At 35.8% G+C, this 24,341-nt stretch overlaps 1 protein-coding gene across 9 annotated transcripts in view; it reads left to right on the forward strand.

The window, feature by feature from the left end:
* Positions 1–24,341, forward strand: part of CPEB3 (cytoplasmic polyadenylation element binding protein 3) — a 94,628-nt gene that overhangs the window by 64,844 nt on the left and 5,443 nt on the right. For all 9 annotated transcript variants that reach the window (XM_014965731.1, XM_014965712.1, XM_014965704.1 and 6 more), the window contains 4 exons: positions 96–185; positions 17,182–17,300; positions 18,623–18,737; positions 21,714–21,895. In XM_014965731.1, the coding sequence (XP_014821217.1) occupies positions 96–185; positions 17,182–17,300; positions 18,623–18,737; positions 21,714–21,895 (506 nt within the window). The remainder of the gene's footprint in view (positions 1–95; positions 186–17,181; positions 17,301–18,622; positions 18,738–21,713; positions 21,896–24,341) is intronic.

Genomic DNA, 24,341 nt, shown 5'->3' on the forward strand with positions numbered 1-24,341 from the left:
AAATAGTCTTTTTTTGGGGTTGTTTTAAAAGTAAGAATTTTTATCTTGCCACTGTCAGTCTTCAGATTTTAAGGTGCCTCATTTGTTTTTTGTAGATGAGATCACTGCCAGCTTTCGTAGGTTTGGACCTCTTGTGGTGGACTGGCCTCACAAAGCTGAAAGCAAGTCATATTTTCCACCTAAAGGTAATTATTTTAAAATACATTTATGCAGGTAAAAGGAAAATACATCTGTAATGTGGCAATCTATTACAAAGAAAAGATTTGACTCTTTATGACGCATTTTCTCTCTTTGAACAAACATATTTTCAGCAGTTGTCATGACAGAAAAAACACAATTCAGTGACTGAAATGTGGTCCTGTGTGTGTATGTTTTCAGCAAGCCTGGAGTCCTTGAATTATGCCTTAATTTATACTAGGCTTACTTTAGAAGGCAAGTTGCCGAAATTCACTAGTGTGGATTCTGGTGCACTTTGCATACTGTCAGGAATGATAGGAATAACAGCTGGAAGTCGGTAGTGGATCGGGTGCACAGTATTTTTTGTAGAAGTGTGAGCTCTGTGAAGAGATGGCAGCCTGGGATCACGCACCATACTCACGGCGTTTCCAGGCTGGCACTGATCTTGGTCTAGGTGGTTTAGAGTGCATGCGGGTGGAGCAGTTTACTATCTGTCAGTGAAACACTATGCAGACCTGTTTGGGTTGAGAAAGAATAGTTTATGGGAAACCTGTTTGGGAGAGTTACTTGGCTAAATCAAATTGCTCTTACTGTACCCCATTCTCTCCTGTGATGTTGTATTATACTATGCGCATTCTATTCTCAGTCACATGTGCCTCTTGCATATAGTTTGGGAGTTCACTCATGATCTGAGACGGTAGCATGAAATTATACACAGAATTTCTTATCTATGCGTTAAGATTTTCTGTCCTCACTGACCCTGAAAGCTCTTAATTGCTCATTAAGAACACTGATAATTTTGGCAGAACAATGGCCCATTCAGTCAGTGAACAAGCTAATCCTACAATATTTTGTTAGATATATTTTGACTGTAAAAACCACAAAAATAAAAGCCAACTTAGTTTATCTGAAAGCTTAAATGTTGGAAGCAAGATAACTCTGTGACAAATGCTTGCCCTGTAAACAGTTATTTGGGGCACTTAAAAACAGAACAAAACCCCATATGTGCTCCCTCTTTCCTGTTCCAGTCTCACAACTCAGCCTTGCTGTCAGTAGTTGTTTTGCAACATCTGTTCTTGAATTAAAAGAAACACAACAAGACAAACAAAAAAAACCCCAAACCAGCAACAAAACACCCCAAATTTCAAAAAACCCCATACATTCCTATGGACAGTTGGTAAAATATATAATTTTCTTATTTTTAAAGGTCTTAAAGGTCTTTCTGGCTAACGAGTTCAGATTGTACCTTCACTTAATAAGGTTTTTAAAAAAATATAATAAAAACCAGCTTCTCCTTGACCCTAATATCTCCTAGTACTATCAATGTTTTTATTCTTTTTTCTTATCTTTTTTTTTTCCTTGTTAATTCAATAAGTAACTATTCATGGTAGATCAGCAAAGGGACTTCCAATTATGATTTTGTTCTGTATCTGACAGTGGACTAATTATGCCTCACCAAACTTGTAAAAATGTTTTAAGATCTATTTTAGTGGAAGACAAGGGAATGCAGCTTCACTTCTATTTTTGTCGTGATTCTAATATAGGAAACAGCTTTCAAAGTCCCTGCCAGTTGCCGTGAATGTCTGTCTGAAAGAGCTACACAACAGTCAATCCCAACTGTTCCAGATTTATTTTTAACTGACTTCTTAGTTATCAGTCAGGACTGCAGCATCATACGTCTCGCATTCCTGTCGTTGGAATTCTAGCTGAAGCATATTCACTTCTGATAGATTGTGTTTGCATTTAATCCTGCTGCAAACTTGAATTAGTGGAATGTAAAATTACTTTTTTATGTAACCATGTATAACATAGAGCTGAAAGAATATTTAAGCATCCTCTATGTACATTGTTGCAGTTTTCACTGTTCTTAATAGGCATAGAAAATAGTCTTTTTTTGGGGTTGTTTTAAAAGTAAGAATTTTTATCTTGCCACTGTCAGTCTTCAGATTTTAAGGTGCCTCATTTGTTTTTTGTAGATGAGATCACTGCCAGCTTTCGTAGGTTTGGACCTCTTGTGGTGGACTGGCCTCACAAAGCTGAAAGCAAGTCATATTTTCCACCTAAAGGTAATTATTTTAAAATACATTTATGCAGGTAAAAGGAAAATACATCTGTAATGTGGCAATCTATTACAAAGAAAAGATTTGACTCTTTATGACGCATTTTCTCTCTTTGAACAAACATATTTTCAGCAGTTGTCATGACAGAAAAAACACAATTCAGTGACTGAAATGTGGTCCTGTGTGTGTATGTTTTCAGCAAGCCTGGAGTCCTTGAATTATGCCTTAATTTATACTAGGCTTACTTTAGAAGGCAAGTTGCCGAAATTCACTAGTGTGGATTCTGGTGCACTTTGCATACTGTCAGGAATGATAGGAATAACAGCTGGAAGTCGGTAGTGGATCGGGTGCACAGTATTTTTTGTAGAAGTGTGAGCTCTGTGAAGAGATGGCAGCCTGGGATCACGCACCATACTCACGGCGTTTCCAGGCTGGCACTGATCTTGGTCTAGGTGGTTTAGAGTGCATGCGGGTGGAGCAGTTTACTATCTGTCAGTGAAACACTATGCAGACCTGTTTGGGTTGAGAAAGAATAGTTTATGGGAAACCTGTTTGGGAGAGTTACTTGGCTAAATCAAATTGCTCTTACTGTACCCCATTCTCTCCTGTGATGTTGTATTATACTATGCGCATTCTATTCTCAGTCACATGTGCCTCTTGCATGTAGTTTGGGAGTTCACTCATGATCTGAGACGGTAGCATGAAATTATACACAGAATTTCTTATCTATGCGTTAAGATTTTCTGTCCTCACTGACCCTGAAAGCTCTTAATTGCTCATTAAGAACACTGATAATTTTGGCAGAACAATGGCCCATTCAGTCAGTGAACAAGCTAATCCTACAATATTTTGTTAGATATATTTTGACTGTAAAAACCACAAAAATAAAAGCCAACTTAGTTTATCTGAAAGCTTAAATGTTGGAAGCAAGATAACTCTGTGACAAATGCTTGCCCTGTAAACAGTTATTTGGGGCACTTAAAAACAGAACAAAACCCCATATGTGCTCCCTCTTTCCTGTTCCAGTCTCACAACTCAGCCTTGCTGTCAGTAGTTGTTTTGCAACATCTGTTCTTGAATTAAAAGAAACACAACAAGACAAACAAAAAAAACCCCAAACCAGCAACAAAACACCCCAAATTTCAAAAAACCCCATACATTCCTATGGACAGTTGGTAAAATATATAATTTTCTTATTTTTAAAGGTCTTAAAGGTCTTTCTGGCTAACGAGTTCAGATTGTACCTTCACTTAATAAGGTTTTTAAAAAAATATAATAAAAACCAGCTTCTCCTTGACCCTAATATCTCCTAGTACTATCAATGTTTTTATTCTTTTTTCTTATCTTTTTTTTTTCCTTGTTAATTCAATAAGTAACTATTCATGGTAGATCAGCAAAGGGACTTCCAATTATGATTTTGTTCTGTATCTGACAGTGGACTAATTATGCCTCACCAAACTTGTAAAAATGTTTTAAGATCTATTTTAGTGGAAGACAAGGGAATGCAGCTTCACTTCTATTTTTGTCGTGATTCTAATATAGGAAACAGCTTTCAAAGTCCCTGCCAGTTGCCGTGAATGTCTGTCTGAAAGAGCTACACAACAGTCAATCCCAACTGTTCCAGATTTATTTTTAACTGACTTCTTAGTTATCAGTCAGGACTGCAGCATCATACGTCTCGCATTCCTGTCGTTGGAATTCTCTTGCAGTTCTGTTAAGCTCCATAGTTCAGATGTTCTTGGCGATCTGTGATCCCACAAAGGCAACCTCTGCAGAGAAGACAGAATGTTATTACCAGGAATCAAAGGGTAAAGTCTGAATGTGTGTTGCAGTTTGTTGGGGTTTTTTTCACAGCTTTTTGGACTATTTTATTTATAAACAGTATTTCTTTTCCAAAGTTATTATGGAATCATTGACAGAAGTACCACAATAAAATGTCTCAAACGCTGATTTTTCACCAGAAGTTCCTTCAAAACTAAAATTAAGTAATTTTTGTTATTTTTTTCTTCACTTTTTTATTTTAAGCTGTTTTGATGCCTTATCAGCCATTTCTTTAAAAAAATACAGTGAAGCGAAGAGATATTTGAATTTATGCTTGATACAAAATTCAGTGACATGACTTATTTAGCTGTCAAATACTCATGAATTCAAATGTTTTCTTCCTTCCTTTTTCTAGATATCTTCTCTTCCATCTTGCACCGATAGTCTGTAAATTCTCTAACATTTTGAATATGATTCTTTCAAATGGAGTATATGTCCAAAAAAAAGACAAATTAAATTATAGAGGAGAGAATGAGTTGGGTTTTTTGTGCTAGCAATCTCAAAGGAAAACAAGAAAAATGGATGGTTGGAATGCAGCGGGGATGATGTGGAGGCTGATTTTTGTTTACACATTAATGAAGCCTGACCTCCAAGGCTTCTCCCACCTACCCGAATGTGCCCTGACAGTAAAATTGAACCCTGCTCTTCCTGAAAATACACCATCACTTCCAGACCCTCTTTCATTACTCCTTGAAGTCTGTAGGGTCAGAGCTGTGGGCGGTGTCTGAACTTACAGCAAAGTTCAGTATTTTTTGTGTTTGTTTGCTTGGTAAGTGTTGTTAGAAGTTTGGGCAGAAAACACCAGTAGCTGATGCCGTGAGCCAGCATAGCTGGCTGAGTTATACACTGGTGTAGTTTTACGTCTTGGTTTTCTGTCTTCATAGTTACATCCAGGCGTGTTCATGGACATAATCCTGAGTGTACTAATACAGACTTCGAGTATGTACTTATTGGTATAACTTACTGAATTTGTGGAATGTTTACTATGCTGGTACAATATATGAATTCCCTATAGTCGCACTGTATTAGCAGTACTTTGTTGATATTCTTAGGGCTAGGAACAAAAGGCTGCAGGAACTATTAGCCATGGCTAATCTGACCAAGCATAAAATCTGAAAGGTTAAAATAAAATGTTTCTTACAGTCTAGTGCCCTCCACCACCACCATACACCCCCTCTGAGGGCTTTATCTGATTAGTTTGGTGGGCAAGTCAGACCATAGATGTGTAGTTAGTTCTAGCAGGCCTTATTAGCTGATTTATTAGTTGGTGTGATTAACTAGCTTAGGTGCAGTGGCATGTCAGCTGTTTTCAGGACTAACCAGATCCAGAAACATTCCTGCAGCGTTAAGCTTGAGCAAAGGTTTTCCTGGATTTGGGGTTCTGAGCAGGATGGTGTCACCACAGGTGCGCTTAGGCCCATCTCCTTAAGGTTAGTGCTGGACCTGATGGGCATAAACTGGTTGTATGTGAAATACACTGAACTGCAATCTGCAGCATGGATATTTATGTAAGTGAGAACATTATGATTGTGATCAACATGGATATGTCCGTACCATACTCCTCAAGCACATCTATACCATCCAGGTTTTCCTGTTTTACCAAATATTCTAGGTTCTTGTTACCCTTACTGAGTCTTGCCTGACATTACAGAATACACTGTGAGCATCTATTTGGGAAAGCCATCTGTCTTGCTCAATGGTTGAGGTTTGGTTATTATGGTAACAATACTAAAACCATCTGATAGATCACACAGCCCTTACGGGATGCATTCATTGCCAGTGATTTCAATATTTATGTTGCTGAGAGAAGAGGGACTGGTGGCACCCAGCTGTTTTGTCACTGAAAGTGTTTATTATGTACTTGGGCAAGAGAAGTTAACAGCTGACGATGTGTATAAGAGGTTCCTATTTCTAGTTGTGAGCATCTGTATTATTGCCTTAATATTTCTTTTACCCCTCCTGTGCACTGTAAAGCTCAGCACCGTATTTTTGTGTTGGTGCCATCCATTAGGTAATTTTAATGCTTTGCTTCTGAATAAGGCCAGTTCACTTCCATTGCCTGAAAACTACTTCCTTTGGCATCTGTTTGGATATGTTAGTAACGGAACTGGCAAAAGTATAAATGCCACGTGTTGGTCTTGTGTAAGCAGATGTCCAGTTTGTAATGTGTTTACTTGGCTTTCACCACAGAGTATTGGGAATTAAATGTGCTTTGTGGCTAAGTATTTTTTGAGTACCTATGAGATGTTGCGAAATAATTAAATACTCGCTAAAGAATGTTATCAAATGTAGTTACGCATTACCATGACACGTTTCCCTCTGGCAAAATCCAGATAATTCATTTTTCATTGAAATGCAAATTGATGGGGTTTTTTTACTTATTTGCTGGTGTGCCGAGTTAAGCAATGCTTATGTGAGCTACAGTCCTTTTTTTTTGCCTTTTTTTCTTTTTTTTTATTAAACAGATGGTGCTAACTGCTTCAAAAACATTATTTTAGGTTTCTTAATATACTGCTAGCTTGAAAACAACTTTTTAAAAAGTCTTTACTGATTTTTGTTTTTCTTCATGATAACCATGATTTTTCTAGCAATCACTAAAAACCTCACAATGTATTTTAAAATGACAAAAATTATGCAAAAATCTTCCACTGTTCCTTTCCATTTAGGATGACTGATAGTTGGATAAAGATGAGATTTAGAGGGAGACAATGAAGCATGGCAGAGCCTGGACATAGGCTGGGTTTGGAAGGGGGAAAGGAATGCTTTGGCTTTACAGTTGATTTAGATGCGCAGTGTAGAAGTCCGATCCTCTTGTGGTTTCTCTGTTTTTCAGTTGGTTATTCTGTTATTTGATAAAAATAAGCAGACTTGTCCCTACCGCTCCACAAGGGACACTAAGGGTGAACAAGATCTCATGAATGAGAAAATAGTGTATGCAAAGTTGCACAAAGTAACATTATGAAGAGATTCTCATGCTGTAAATTAAAACAACTGGTGGGGCAGACTAGCTGAGCCTATGTGCCGTGGTGGTAACGTTAGATGGGAAAACTGTTGTTTATAGTCTTCTGATAGTCTCGATTTCATGGATGAGGACCATTTGTATGGTTAATTCCATTGTCACTGCCTTGGCAATGGTAACTCCTGCAAGAGGAGCAAGAATGAATGGTTGCAAAGAGTCCTCCATGGAGTCCTAATTTTTATTTCATCAGCCGTATTCATAAGAACGTATCTGGTTTGTCCAAATACAGCAATCTATTGTACTGAAACTTAATTGCTTTGGCTTACCTGATCTAATGCCATACCACCAAAGTCGAGCGTAAAAGCCTAGCCAATTTTTTTATTTTAAAAACTGAAGTCAGAGATCATAGTATTTGCTGGAATGGAAACTGACCTTTCTTATCCAGAAATACATTGTATGGCAAATAGTGATGCAAGATCTTCTTTAAGCTTTGTTTATATCTGTCCCAACACATGTGCACAATATTGGTCTTTTACCCACTGACATCTGAGGCCATGTATATAATTCCCACAGCAGGGCAGCATAATCCCAAATCAATGCAATTCATAAAATGTGTGGTAGCAAATTGCAGTACATACTAATCTGCTCTCCTGTAGCTGTGTAACTTAAGGTTGGTTTTGTATAGAATTGTATTTTAGGTTTCTGGTGACTTTTGTTTAATCCTCCCTTTGTAAAGCTCTTCACACTATTTCCTGTCTTGTCCTTATTGTCGTATTATTGTTCGAGGATTCTTCATGCCTGTCCTGGTGCCTAAACCATGACAATGTTGTACTGATAGTGGTGATTTAAAAATGTCTGTCTTTAAGACTGCTGTGCCAGGTATCAAAGAGCATTCAAGGAGCTTGCTTTATGTAAAAGAATCTGTGTCCCTAAAACTATGCTGGTTGCAATTTCTTTTTTCTAGGGGTAAACAAGAACCTGATGAGGCAAAATAGGTGTTTAAGCAATCATACCTAGGCAGAACAAGTCTGTTTCTGAAGTAGCATTGCAGGATTATTCTCTCCCAGCTTTCATATTGCTTTCAAGAAATTATATTTTCTTTTGGAATTGCTAGGTTGATATAGATTTTTTCTTTTTTTTTTTTTTTTTTTTTTTTTTTTTTTTTTTTAAAAAAAAAAAAAAAAAAAAAAAAAAAAAAAAAAAAAAAAAAAAAAAGTTCTAGGAAAAATATTAAACCCGAGAAAAGAGATGCATATACATGGGATTCACGTGCTGTGTGCTACAGAAGTTGACATGATGCTACAGTTTTTTTTAAGAATCTGTTTTGAATTTGTACGATAAATACTTACATACCTGGTAATTCAAATATATACTGCTTTGTTTGAAGACGCTTTGTTTCTTTAGTAACTTCACATGTCAGTATGTTAATGTAGTTACATTAAAAATGTCATGGGCAAGTCACAAGTCCTGTTCTTGCTGAAAGTTTGGTTAATATTTTCGGGAAAGAGGCAATTCATTTTTGTCTTGTTTCAGCCTAATACAAAAGTCGTATTTGGCTTTATTTTCCTTTTCTTTCCTTCTTTTTTTTTTTTTTTTTTTTTTTTAATCCGTGAAGAAACCACAATTTTTTAGCAAGCATTTCTTCACCCTTCTTCAGTCAGCAACTAAGGAATGACCAGGTTTCTTCAGAAGGGGCTCAGCATCCATAGTCTCCACAGGATTTAGTAGTAAAGGTTTCTATCTTAGTAATTGTTTATGTAAATAAGCAAATAAAGGCTATTTGTTATGAGTAGAATGTAGTGATTGTAGCCAAACATTCCTAATGTAATTCAGGTTACTACTGAAAACTTTTTTTGAGAGGCAGCACTGTGCAACTTTAGAAAAGGATGGGTGGCGTAGAATTCAAGAATGAAATTTGGCATTCTGGGGGTTCTTGTACAAAGTCATAAAGCAGAGAAAGTCGAACCCCAGCAGCTTCTGTCTTCTTCATTAATGTAAGCCAAATGCCTTTATGAGAGAAAAATCTTATTTTCAAAATGAAATTTCTCCCTTTCTGTCTACTTCCCCCTCATCTTTATTCCCCTTACGTGGTGTCAGAAAGCTTTTTACCAATCAAGACACGACAAATTTGATGTAATGCCCCAGTTACTGGATCAGCTCCTTTTCAGGAGACTTCCTGAGGTGCAGGGGTGGTGTTGGGAGGGGCAGATGTTGGGCTGCAATTACTGATAGTGGCTTTCAATTATTATTCTACAATAATTGATCTTGCAACACTACTTTTCTTCCTCCAAAGATTTCAAAGTTTTTAACATCTCTCTGATAGGCTAAAGTAGATCCTCAATAGATTCTTCATTATCCACCAGCATCCTAGCATTTTGGTGGTTCTTTTGTTGAGATCAATAACATTTTTAGGATCAACAGTCAAATTACATTGTACTGTAATATGTTGTATGTGTACAACAGGCAAATAAAGGACTAACTTTTCTGGTTTTAGAAGAGGTAACATGGATTTGGAGCTAATGTGTCATAGAGAAAATAAATTCAGTGGCTCTCCATTACTCTTTATTGCTCAGGCAGATTACTTCAGCAGGAAAAATTCTGTTGCCTCAAAAGTGAGAGCTCAAGGGCTGTGATAGTCTTAGAGTAGCTCTTCCAGTGCATGTTGCTAATAAATTTTACTGTCAGACTTACATGAAAATGAAGATCTTTAGTATTTGGTATCTGAAGATGAATACAAGTCGACAGTATCTCATGGCTGCAGTTCTAATTGGCTAGAGAAACAACTTGTTTTTATACTCCTCCTCACTAATGTGCTAGTCACCAGAGTTTCCAGGAAAAAAAGCTGTAAAGACAATCCTGTGTGATGTTTCTAGTTTTAGCCTGGATGTGCATCTGTGAACCAGCCTCTTTCATATCTGAATCTGTTGGAAAGTGGTTTATATAATTGGGGGTTCAACTGCAATTAACCATATAACTTCATTTTACAGCATTAGTCATAAATTGCTAGCAGAGTTTTGTAGTCATAATTGTTCAGAGGCTGTTCAGAAGGTTTTGGTAGAGGAAAAATACCTTTATTGGAACACAGAAGTAATGTGGACGGTTGTTTTGCTGAATTCAAAACTGCATGAAATTCTAGATTTCTTCTGTTGGACTATGAGTTTTGCTTTGACTGGTGGGCTGGGTAGTATGTTACCTAAGGAGAGATGCTTCAAGCATTGCATCTGCACCTACTGACAAGTATTTTTCATAAGCCTCCTGACCCTTTAGGAAAAACGAAAGGTCACACGTTGGAGTTGCATAATATTCTCTTTTCAGAACAGTCTTGCCGTAAATCATTCAAACACTCTTCTGGTGGTCATGTGCTAAACTGGGTGGCTGTTTTCTCTCACTCTCTGCCTGGAAGAGTTATACTTTACACGAACTATTTTATTAGAGTACATGAATTCACAGTTGATATTTAAGGCTTGTCTCAGGGGGATTGCTGCTTCCAAAATCTAAAGAGCAACTGATTGGAGTCTGGTTCATGCATCTACTAATCACTGCTTATCATCACAAGCTTTTAATCAAATGCCCAGTTTAGTAGGTTTTGTTTAAATAGCAATTCCACCCCCTCACCTCCCATTTAAATACTATTTTCATTAAAAGTTGCTTTTTCTTTTGTTTTGTAAATAAAATATATGAATTGATCTGTAAGTATTATGGGCTCCAGGATAAAAGCAGTCCTTTGAATAGTGATATCGAGGAATTGATAATATTTAGTTCTAGGTCTTGTTTTACTAATAATTTACGAAGCACCAAATTCTTCTTTCAAATCATTGATATAAGTTCAAGAGGATGATGGGAGGTGGTGGTGAAGAGAGAGATACTGTACTAACACTGCAGCATATTCACTGTTTCTGAGGATCATCCGAAAAGTATGTTATTCCCTACTCCCAATCCCTGATCAGTTGTAATAATTTCATGCATTACAAGCTCAAGCTCTCTTTGTAAATTCCTACAAGAACTATATTTATAATATTCTGTTTTCCATTCCTATATTCACTGCAGTGATGCACACAATTTTACCCCTAAGATACAGTATAAAATTAGTGCAATATCATCTGAATATATGTCAGCAATCCATCAAAGGTAATATCACAAATTATACTTCTATTCTCTCAAATCAGAGGTTGGGACTGGCAATGGGAATGCATGAGGTGCTGGAATGAAAGATGCTGTGGATGCCTCTGCCTAAGGCAGCGTAGGTGCCTCTCTCTGATTTCAAAAGCCAGAAGCATCTGAGAACTTGTGTGTGTCTCAGGTGTCTCAGTGCTGTGGTTGGCAGTTTTTATTTACTTTATACTGTGTTTTGGGACCTATGATGTACGTGACTGCTCATTATGTTATCTCTGTACAATCTGCAGTCTGTTGTGTACCAGTGGAGGCTGTGCAGTTTTAATTTAATAAAGTGAAAACCATGATTTTTGAGAGGATTTGATAAGTCAGATTTTTTTGGTAAAATGTACCATTCTGGTCTCTCAGGAAAACGCACTCTCACTAGCCAGAAACTTTTTTTTTTTTTTTTTTTTTTTTTTTTTTTTTTTTTTTTTTTTTGAGAGGGAGAGAAATTTGTTCTGCAACCGAGTAATCAAGTTTTGGAAAAACCTTCTGTTATTAAGCAAGGTTTTTCAAGCTGCATGTTTTCTATACAATCAACAAAAACAAGAAACTTGAGCAACTCGAACTTGAAAACAACCTACATGTGAGTGAACATTCAAACCAGTTATTAACCAGCAACTCACCACAGCAGCATGAGAAATTGACTACTTGATTAAAAGAAGAAAAGTCAAAACCTAGTACTGACACTCTGCATTCTGTCTTAAGAAATGTCTTACAGCTTCAGTTCCCCTCTAGGCACAGTTCACTCACTGTGAAGCACAGATTATCTGTCTGCTTAAGAATCATACAAAATCAGAAATTTGTTGCGGCTTGATCTATGTAAATGACATCGGGCATCTTCTCTTTTTGATTGAAGTTCTTTACTTTGAATGAAGCTCTTGACAACAGTCCCAAGTTTTGTTGTATTACAGCTTTAGAAAGTGCTGTTTCCTTTCTCTTTCAAATTAAATTTTAAGAAAAACACATAATTTAAAATAAAAGCCATTTGTATTGTAAACCTCAATATCAAATTTTATTAATTAAAGATAACTGACTTTGGCTAAAAAGTAGCCAGGATTGTTGGACTTTTGCTTTCTTCCCTTGAAGATCTTTGTGTTCGATTTACTTTACCTCCTGCTGATGCTATACATGACATAGAAGCTGAAATCAAGTAGATGATTTATATTTATCTAGAATTTTTCTATGATAATATTGCTTGGACTAAAATTGAAAATTGGCTTACTTGCAAAGGAGAGTAACAGATTTTGTTTAAGCTTGGAAATTGATCTCTTTTCAACCATCTGTTCAGAGTAAAAGCAGCAGCACCAGACCTGACCCCCTCCAGATGATGACAATGAGCTGCTCTGCCCAGAATAGTCACCATTTCATATTACCCTTGAAAACCAAAATTAAAACATTAAATTCTGAATGTAGTTGCCTTTTTGATATTTATGAATGTAAATGCATGCTTTTTCGTGCTGCTGACCCAGTAAACTTCACAAAAATAGCTCTTGCCTCATCAAAAATTTAGTCTTTGTCATACGATTAATTCATGACACTACTCTTATAACTACAAGAAACCAAATCGTTTGTTATAGCCTTTCTTTTATGTTTTTATACTCTTTAAGTCTGATTTATAGCTACTATAGCTACTATAGCTGCAGTCTGAAGTTTTAAAATGGCTGCGACCTTTGAAAGAGGAGACAACCCTATAAATTTGCTGTTGCAGTGTAGAAGTAAAATGCCAGATAAACAGAGAAGCTTTAGTATGCTTGTAGAATATTCTTTTAGTTAAAAAGGAAAAAAAAAAGCCATGTCAGTGTTTCCTTTTTCAATACAGGTGGTAGGAGTATTTTGACTGCAGGACAAACTGAGATGATATATGTATACTGGGTTTTTTCTCCCATAAGTGGTGACAGTCTTGAAGTAGTGATGACTAGCAAATCCCTTCTGCTTCTTGAGATGTTTTGGAATTGAAAAGACCTTATAAATCTTTAGCTGTATATGTGTACTACAGCAGTATTGAAACATCCTGTCTGTTCAGCACTGAAGTGCAGAGGAAACATCGGGGCACCTCTCCCATGACCCAAAAATAACATATGTCCTCATAGAGCAAGCAGACATTCTGTGGGTGGGTTGTTTGTTTTTTGTTTTGGTTTGTTTTTTCTCCATTTAAATTGAAGATGTGGGGAAAAGCTTTCCATAATACTTATGACAACATCAGAGGTTTCTAATTTCTAGGTTATTTGTGATGTGATAAGATCGTTAGTAGATGGGTTAAATGTTAGTTTCCATTCTTTAGGTAATCTCAGTGCTGTGGGCTATTTAATGGTAAAACTGGAATTATGAACATGTGCAATTTATTTTACAGAAGCTACTGATACAGAGCCTTGGTTTTTATTCAACTCTTCCATATGATCTGCTTGCTGACTTCTCTTCATATGTGTCCTGTCTTCCATTCAACTATGTACACTTCACTTAATTGCTATTTAGATTCAGGATCCAATTATTTTGCAGTGGAACTGAGAATATGGAGTACATACCCTTAATTAAAACCAAACAAAATCTACCCCAAAAAACTGTCTTTACTGTGGCATATGGGGAACTTTTTACATATCAGACTATTCAGACAATCTGGTACTCATGAAAAGCATGTAAAGATGAACAGAAGTCTCGCTGTAAGATGTAAACTGTTCACATTTAATATACACCTTCTCTTTTTTTAGAGAAAAGAATCAGCAGTCAGGGTCGTACACTGCCATTTAAAATTAGACTGACCTGAAGAAATTCATCTTTGCAGCCCTGACTAATACGTAATTTCACTCTTCTTCAGTAGCTAAGTGAGATTACAGCCCTTTCTATTTTGAGGTTTCTTAAGTATTTAAAGCCTTTGATGTTTTTTGAAAATCCAGTCATGTCACTTCAATGTTTGAAAGAAAGTCTGGATTTTTTTTTTTTAACACCTTGGATTTTATTTTTCAAAAATGAGTTTAATTTTTAATAGTTGTTTCATCTTTGGATTTAAAAATGTGTTTTACTCATGTTCAAAGCATCTTCTAATAAGATTACTAAGGGTGACTTTGAGCAATGACCCTTTGTCATCACATTAACTGATTTAGAAATTCAGTTCACACTGTTTCTAAACATTCTTTTGAAAACAAATTTATTCTAAAAGTTCTAGTAAATAGAACCATAATTAAATTCAAACCTATTTTTTAAAATCCAGAAAAAAAAGTAAAAGAGGAAAGTGCTACTTATATTTCATGGAAAAAAGAAGTCTATTTAAATCTATTTTTTTGAGGTAGCCATCTCAACCATCTAAAAATAAACCCAAAGACTAGAACATGAATTTTCTTTGCCAGTTTAACTCTGTCTTATTTTGTATATAATAATATGAGGTGCATATATATATGTAGAAATCTATTTATAAGATAGCTTAGGGGCATGATAATCTAGGAGCCTGTAAAACATCAGAAAAGACACTGTCTGAACTTTAAAAAGACAGAATGAAAGCAAATATGCTTCAAAGGTAGTTAAATGTTTTTCCAGTGCAAGTAGTCTTTCCAGTTTGCATACGAAATAAATACATGTGACTACCCAAAGACTGTTCTGACTTGCTGTGCAGTATGTAAAGAGAAGAGAAAGTCCTTCTCTTCATTGTCTTAGTTCTGCCACCCAACATCAGAGTTATAAAGCTGAAAACACATGACGCTTAGAATATGATTTCTAAATCTGATTTGCTAAGTGGGCTGAATTTTGGGAATTACGGATTTTAGGCCAATTACAGAAGAAATCAACAGATGATATACAGACCTCTGACGTGGATATTCAATTTTTATTTTGACTTTATGCTAAAGAAATTTCCAATATTTTGCTGGTTTAAAAGTCTGAAATAGACAAAATTCTATTTTTTAGAGTTCAAAGTCTGGTCAGAAGACAAAGTCTAAATGTTTAAATATATTGTAAACCATTTTTTAAAAGTATGTATAAATGTACATTTATTCTTATTTGGATTTCATAACACTGGAATCTGCACTGCATCTTCTATGAATTTATTTTACAAGGCATTTATACAAGGCAAGGATTGGGCTGAACGTGTGATCAGTTGGCTTTGGAGGTGTAGTTGTCGTCGTAGTCTTTTCTAAGTCTCTAGTTTTCTGACTGGGGCATTTTATAAGGCTGGAAGAACTGCTAAACTAAAGATTATTTAATTTGTATCAAGTTGCTGCACTGATAATGGAATATAATTAAAGGGATGGTATGGAGTGAGGAAGTGGATGGAAAATACAATGAAGCTAAAAGTGATAGTGATTGCAAGATAATTATTTTTGTACTCAGTTAATGTAATTAGCTTTGTAAAGTCTAAAACTAAAATTTTGAAGTGTGTTTATATCTTTAGGGGACTGTTTTAAGAGTCTGCTAGAGAGGAAACATGGTTTTACTCAAGAAGTATTTCACTTTTTATTGGGACTGGTATCTTTAATCTATTTCAACTCTAGGTATGTATGCTCCTTGTTTGCTAGCAAGAATGATCATCGAACTATTTTGTTTTCTTGGGCAAGTCAGTCTTTCTAGATGTGTTCTGGGCTATAACTATGTTGTTAACGCAAACTTCTTTTTGCCTCTGAAAACATTCTTCACAGAATTTAATATTCTTTGAGAAGTCACACAGGACTAGAGATAGTAGGGTGAGAAGCAATTTGGTAGATAATAACTCTACAGAGGAAAACACTTTTTTGGTGTCTTTTTTTTTTTTTTTCTAATAGATCAGAGTCGTGTAGTATTTATCTAAAAAGGACATGCCAAATAGTATTCCCTCAATAGTCAGTGCAAAATTATGAGAAGTCACTACTATATTAATAGCGAACAGACTGTGTAAAGCTGTATCAAACGTTGTCCTAATTTAAATAATGTGTATCATCATGTAGGCGCTTCGTTTGTGTCAAGAGTCTTAGGCAGAGAAAGTCTACCAGTCCCTGCTTAAACTCCAGCTGCCTCCAATTGCTGCAGATTTTCTGAAAAGAGGTAGCCTATAAGACACACAAGTGCCAAATTGTAAAAGTCAAAGCCAACACATTCACATCCAGTGAGAAAAAGGAATTGTACTGATTGTGGAGCAAAAGAGCAACACGTGCTCAATCAAAAGTCCTCGTAACGAGCAGCTGTACCCAAGTCCAGCAGCCAGTCCTTGGTGACTCTGCCTGGTGTGGAGCATCTGCATTAGTGTCACTGCTGAGGCAGCAAAAGCATGGACTGCTTGGGTCAAATCTTCATTCAAATTTAACAACATTAAGTAAAACTGAAGAAAGCTTTCTTGCCAGCTGCATTCAGAAGAGCACTCAATGCCATACACACTTAGTTTTTCTGACTAATGTGAAGTCCTAACAATCTGAATCACTTGGAGCAATTTTTTTCAGACTTCTTTCTTTCTTTTGAACTGCTTTATTTAAATATAAATAACAACAGCAGGTCTTTGACTCTTAATGAAACACAATGCATGCCATTCTTTTTCACTCATGCTTATTGTTTTTAGGTGAGCATTTTTTTCCATAGTTAAGTATGTCAGCATAAAGTCTATTTATCTGTTTACCTGTCCACTCTTTTTACCTTTTCTTCTAATATTGATTCATTGTATCTAGTAACCAGGAACTCAATGACTCTGATGTAAGATGACAGTCCTATCACCAGACACCACTGAGAAATAGCTCAAATACAGTTGCTGGATAATAAGAACCCCTTATTCACCAGCCTATATTCTCACTACTCTAAATCATTAATTAATCAAATAAACATACTCATATGCAGCAAAAACCTCTTGTCTTCATTCCAAAATCAATACTGTATGAGGGTATTCGGTGATTTTAATCTATGAAAACTGAAAAAATTGTGAGATGTATGTTAGTTTAACAGCATTAATGGTTATTTGTAATTTGTATATCTTACTTCTTGGGTTTGTTTTCTTTATTAAAAAAATGCTTTACAAATTAATTTGTTCTTTTTCTTTCTTGTGCCTTTATCCTTTCCAAGGTTATGCCTTTCTGCTGTTCCAGGAAGAAAGCTCTGTTCAAGCTCTGATAGATGCCTGTCTGGAAGAAGATGGAAAACTTTACCTGTGTGTGTCAAGTCCCACAATCAAGGATAAACCAGTAAGTAGCTTATGTAATGACACTTATGCTGGTTGCTAAGCCATTTGCTGTTACTCTTTTCAGTTAATAAATAAAAAAAGACATACTTACAGTTGATTGACTTGTCCATCTCCTGTTGCTGTCCTTGCTGTTACATATGGAATAGACTTTCTGTATCAGCGTAACATGGCTTTAATGTTTTCTTCTTTCAGATAAATGCCATGTTCAATTAACTTTTATATTTGGTACTTCTGGTATCTCAAAGGAGTATGCATCTGTTTCCAATGTTAGCTGTAAAACAATCAGATTATAATTTTTTCCTCGATATTATTTGAAAGAAAAGAAAGCCTTATGCAATGAAATGAAGAAACTTAACCCCCCATCATTTAACATCCAGGTAGCTTCAGATATCCACTGTAGTTTATTAAGCTTCCATACTCTTTTTGTTCTGCATGCAATAGCTAATAATTTTTTTAATTTATGTCTCATTTGCCATATATAAACTGCAGAGTAAAAGCAAGAAATGCAGACAGCTATAGCAAAATAGAAGACATACTGTAGCCTGTTTCTATTGATGGCATCTCTAATATTCTTTAATGCTTGTCTCTTTTGTGGCTATGAATACATACAAATTAGGTGAAAACTACAGACAAATATGATTAGATAAAAAATGTGCTTCCTTTTAAAAACACTCTTAAAAAGCTTGCACAGATAAATGAACAACCTAATATTACAGCACAGTGAGTGTCCTTATGTGATTTCTAGGATCAGTAAATGGATGGATGGATGAACACCTTTGTCCAAATAACTTCTGAGCAGGTTTTTTTCTGTGTAATCTAAAGATTTCTTATCAACTGTGTTGCTTGCTACTTAACAGAACTGAGCATTCACCCATTATGAAAACTCCTGTTGTATCCAAGCACAGAAACTAATTTTATCTCCACTCCTCTCAGTGCTTTAAAATTTGTGGATCACACTATGTGATTTCAGGAAAGCCAGAAGCCCAAACTGCAAGTGTAATTGCACACACATGGTAAAATGTTCTGAAAGTCCTTTCACAGATTTCTTATTATAATGGCGACTAGGGGCAGGGAATTAATGAGGCAGGCGTTTGCTAGGATGAAATTTAACTCAAGCCTGGCCTCTAGAGGTGATAAATGAATTGTCCACCCTCTTTCAAACACAGATAAGCTATGTTCTCAAATTGTTTTGTTGCTTATACCACCAATTTCCTGCTTTTGTTAAGTTAAAATTATATATTTAATTATAGAAAGATGTGGCATTATTTTCTTAATTTTAACTGACTTGTCAAGTTCCTCTACTAAAAGCAATCCTTAATATAGGTGCAAATTCGACCTTGGAACCTAAGTGACAGTGACTTTGTGATGGATGGATCTCAGCCTTTGGATCCAAGAAAAACTATCTTTGTTGGAGGAGTTCCACGGCCCCTCCGAGCTGGTGAGTAGAAGGAAAACGTGAGGCATGTAGTAGAGGGTTTCAGATTAAGTAGAAAAGATGAGAAATATAGTATATGTAAAAGAGCAGAAAATATACCCTGTCTTTTCCAAAGACTGTAGGTTGCTCTCTCCATCAGTGTCTACAAAATACGAACTGTGAACGCTTTTTATCTTGTGAACAGGTTACTAATTAGGATTTTCAGTAGAAACAGTTTTCCTCAAGTTTGCATAATAGCCTAGAACTTGGCTGATTTTTCGTAATGTATACCCTCCTAATCATAACCCTGATTTGCTTGCTGAGATGCAGGCAAGTTCCCATTTCCTTTGACTGGAAGACAAACTTCTCCCAGCCCCTTTCCAAACCAATTCCAACTGTGATTTCTCTTTCCCTTTTTCTCAACCCTAACCCTAATTTTCCAATGGAGCTATAGACAAGGCCTCTCAGCCATTGTCCAGAATAAACATTTCTCCCAGCCCAGGTCTCTTGATGGCCCCGCTCTCTACTGAGGATCAATTTCCAGACCCACTCCTAATGCAGCTCTTTTTCTCAATCTTTCTTCTTCATCCTTAACTCTTTTTCTTCACTTTTATTTGTAGAGCCATAGGCAAGACTCATTAGCCTTTGGCCAGAGGAAAGATTTATCCCAGCCCAGATCTCCTGGCAGCCTCCACTTTGTTTTGAAGGCACCTTTTCAGCACTGCTTCCCACTGTAGTATGACACTCTTTACTTTCTTCCTAACCCTTATATTTGGTGAGCTGATGATAAGATCATAAAACAAGTTGAAACATTTTTCCTGGCTAGGTCTTTTGGCAGCCCTCACGTTGTTTAGTGGTCCCTCTCCATCCTCGCTCCCAGCCAGTTACTGGTTTCTCTTTTTCATCTCATCTCCAACCCACATTTTCCAGCGCTCTGGTAGGCAAGGACCCTCAGTCATTGTCTTGAAGAAAGACTTCTAGATCAGGTTTCCTGGTGGCCCTCACTTTCCTTTGGCAGACACTTTCCAGCCCACTAGAACTTCAGTTCCTCCCTTTATCTTTCTCCTAATCCCAGTTCTTTTGGGAAGCTGTACACAAGGTCCCCCAGCTACTGCCAAAAGTAAGACTTCTCCCAGCTCAGGTTCCCTGGCAGCTTTCACTTTCCTCACCATCTTAAAATAAGGCATAATTACAAGATGGTAATTATGTAAATAGTAACAGTTAAATATTACCTCATTTGTAGTTTTAGTCTTTATAAAAATGTCATCTCACCTGTCAGATTATAGTTGAAATGCATTACATTTGAAAATTGATGCCTTTAAATAATTAATTTCTCCAAAGCAGACAAATAGTTTCCAGTTTTTCTTGTTTGCAATGATAAAATCTGATACAGAAGTTTCTCCTAAGATGTCTCAACACCACATGGTTTCCTTGCCCTGGAATCCTACATATTCTTTGTCTATTGGCGAGACTAATTTATGGGAACTACTTATGGTAAATGATTTTAAGCATTCCTGATGTTTATTCCGTACTGTCACTTTCTGAGATCATTACCCAAATGATGATTTCAAATCATTAGAAAGCAGAAGGATTTACTAGTCACTACATTATACTGATATTTTTCCCTTACTGTTTGGAGCAAGAGTATTATCTGGTTTGGTAGAATGACATTTGTTTGCTTGTTGCAAACGGACAAATTAGCATATGGTCTTTCCTTAATGTGACACACACATTTATACAAACACACATACACACTCAATTTAAAAATTGTCTCTATTCTATACATAATTAGCTATTGAGAATTTTGTGAGAACTACAAGGATTTAAATATTTCATGTATGTTTTTCATTTTATCTTGGATAGCTAAATTTTAACTTGCTATTGAAAGTGTTTTCACACATTAGCACAAAAAAAAATGATTGACTTGGCAGGGCCCATACAGGTCCCAGTATCTTGCTTTGTCAGGGTCTGTCCCTCATGCAGCTGACAAATTTGTTTGCCTGTCAGATTTCACAGAGAGCTTGGCTTGGTGACCATACATCTTTGCACAGTTTACACGGCTCTTCTCCACTTCTTCAGCCTCTTTTCCATTTCCTTCAGTTCTTTCCCTTTCTTCCTATTTGTTTCCTCGGCCACACACTCAGCCTGTCTTACTTTATGAATGATATTTATAACTTCTTTAGAGTTATTCTTAGTGTCAGAAAAAGCAACAAACCATTTTAAAAGATCCACAATCAAGTTAATGTTCAACAAAAATACTAAGTTAAGTTGTACCCAAAATGTAGGCTTGCTTTAAGTCTAAGAACTCCTGATATTTCACAAAATTTTGTTTCAAATGTAAAATGCTTACTTCATGTCTTTTCAAACTTAGTACTTTGGGTGAAATATCAGATTCTAAATAACAGGAATATCTTTAAGTGATCTTACATGTAAACTAGCCATTAACAAGCCTGGCAGGACCTTGGGGTGATCTGGACCACCTAATCCCAAATACCAGAGTTTTAATTTACAGTATGATAAATTCTGAAACAGCTGACCTGATACCTACTTTAACAATGTAACTCTGCTTTTTTTTTTTTTTTTTTTTTTTTACATTTTTTTTACATATTTAACATGTTTTATTAATTATTTACATGTTTATTAATACCCTACAGCTGATAAAACAAATGAAGAGCAATTGTGCATGCAAAAGACATAATGCTAGTGACAGACATCTGCTATGGTTCGCTTCTCTCTTTAAAAATGTATTTTTTTTTTTTTTTTTTTTTTTTTTTTTTGACACTTTTGTTACACCAAGTTTATTTTTATAGATTCTGGTTTTTGCCTTTCTACTTTACTATCATTTGTGTAGGGTTGATTCAAACTGTTAAAACCAATGTCTGCGTTTGCTATTTTAAACCTTGAAAGACAAGTACGCTAAGGCAAATAGCACTTTTTTTAATGCAACAAACAAAATGCAACAGTTATTTATTTTAAACTCTAATAATCGACTTCTTGCAGTTGAATTGGCAATGATTATGGACCGCTTATATGGAGGTGTCTGCTATGCTGGCATTGATACAGACCCAGAGCTGAAGTATCCAAAAGGCGCTGGCAGAGTGGCTTTCTCCAATCAGCAGAGCTATATTGCCGCTATAAGCGCTCGCTTTGTCCAGCTCCAACATAATGACATTGATAAACGGGTAAGTAAAATCACATGGAACAGAATGGCTGTTACTCACAAAACTGCACAGAAATGAAAAACATCCTTCCATTAATATTGTGTTGGTCAACACTGTAACCTCAACCTCCAGAGGACATTTCTTAATTACTTAAAAACATATTTAAGCAGCTAAAGCAGAGTGAAAAGATACTTCTTAAGCATCTAAAATAACTATTTAGCACTAAAACAAGAAAATAGTTGTTGTAAGGTCATTTGTTTCTGGTTTTGTTTTGAATTCTGAAGGTCAAATACCATAGAATTTCCCAGGTTCTTTCTCTTGCTTTAGATGTTTGCTCATCATGCATCACCAGCATTTAGCCAGTAACATGATTTTAACTAGCTTACGCAGCTTCTGACATTTCTGCTATTATTGGGCAAGGTTTTCTCTCAGCAAAGTACGTCTAGACTTAAGGTTCAGAAAACACAGGTTTATCATAAGTATCATAAGTAATGCTGACCTCAAAAGTCTTGAGAATTATTTAACCAAAACCAAATGCTAATAGATGTTTGATAGACAGAAGGGGCGAAAATGAGATGGTTTTGTTCGGTCAATATGTAATCCTGGTTTCTAAAGGGCTTTTCAAGTACAGAGGTGAAGTTAAGATATTTACTGAAATCTGAGATGAAGACATAAAAAGAAAACATTACTTAAGTTCCAAGATATTTTTTTTCCTTTCGATCTTCTGGCTTCACCTCTTGATTACACGTAGCGCTAATGCCTATGGTTTTGAAGACTCAGCATTTAGAATTCAAAAGAACATACAGCGTGCATTGATGCTATGTAGTTTTACAACACGGATGTTGTAAAACAGTTTTCTGCTTAAGCTAATATAAAAACTGTAAAACAGTTTTCTGCTTAAGCTAATATAGTTAATATAAAGCTAATATAAATTAAGCTTAAGCTAATATAAATTGTTTCTTAAGAAGTCAGCTTGACAGGTAATGGGTGTGCCTGTTATGTGCAGTATACATATAAAACCACGCAGCTGCAAAAGCCAAACTACTTTTACTTTCTCTTTAAACATCAGAACTGAATTTTCTGTCAGATTATAGAACAGACTTTTTGTCATGGAGTTATAAGTCCTCAAACTATTTTTCTATGGTGCTACTATACCTCATGATTTTAACTAAGACAAGGCTATTAAATCTTTCTTGTCAATTAAATTCTGAAAAATTTTACAGAGAGATTAAGAAGATTAATTTTTGAATCTTAATCATAGCATTGAACCCTTTGGGATTTATATAACAGCCATGCTTTAAAACGTGGGTTTTTTCATAGGCTTTAGGATAGAGCCAGAAATGATGCTAGCTGGTAGTTTTTTCCATCAATCAGTACTTTTCACATTTGGTCGACTGATAATTTAAGTTTACTTAATTATATTTTATCTGCTTTTAAAATTAAGTTTATCTGTGAGTTTGAAGAAGTATTAAGTCTAATAGATTGAAATCCCTGAATTGTACAGCATGCATTCTTAAGATTGTTTCATGAGTAGACAAAACAAGAAAAGGGGTCAGAGAGAATGTATTTCAGACCTTCACAATTCATGCTTTGGAAATATGAGTAGGTAGGGACCTAGAGATGTGCTGGACATTGGACCTGCTTTCTTCCCATTTCATTTGAAACAGTACTGTTTTATTTCACTTGATGCTTCTAATTTCAGTGGTAGGGCATGTGATATGTAAAATGGCAATTATTCAGACTTGTTCCATGCAATACTAGTACTACAGTGTAATTATTAAAATAAACAAATTGGCGGTTCTAGCTGTTCCATAGGCAAGAAATATAATTCACCCTGTAGGTTTTACTTAAATGAGTAACATTTGTTGAAACGTGATCAGGATAAGCCGAAGTAAATTCAGCATAAAGCTTTTTGGTATAATAGGTTTCTTGGTTTTCAGCTTAATATCTCATTCCATATTTCTTTAATAGCGTATGAATTTAAGCTGTTAATGGAGTCAGGGTTTCCTTGCAATATACAAATTTTGCCAGACTAGCACTTGTGCAGTTACAGCAAAATTATTTATAATAAAAGTATGTATATTTCCTTTTTTTCTATCTCTTGTAATGTTGTTGACTATACTTTAACCACTTCATAAGTAGCATCGTAGAGCCATTTAATTACACATGCATAAACTAATTATTTCTGCAGGATGAATAAACAATGAATTTAAATGTGTAGCTTGATTTTTAGGAACAGACATACAGGAAAGAACTCACACATTGTCAACTTCTGTAATATTGCAATTGCCTGGTCATGCATCAAAATACTGTTGTGTTTGGCACAAGTGCTTTAAAAACACAAAGAATTTGAATCCTAAGATGTTTACAAAACAGGGACAAAAGTTAGCAGCTCTCCAGCCTATTTGTAATTGATGGCAAGGCTGTAGTTGGGACAACTATGAAATCTTGCCAGCATAAGGCACAG

This window comes from Calidris pugnax, unplaced genomic scaffold, assembly GCF_001431845.1.
Source record: "Calidris pugnax isolate Ruff unplaced genomic scaffold, ASM143184v1 scaffold64, whole genome shotgun sequence".
Lineage (NCBI taxonomy): Eukaryota > Metazoa > Chordata > Aves > Charadriiformes > Scolopacidae > Calidris > Calidris pugnax.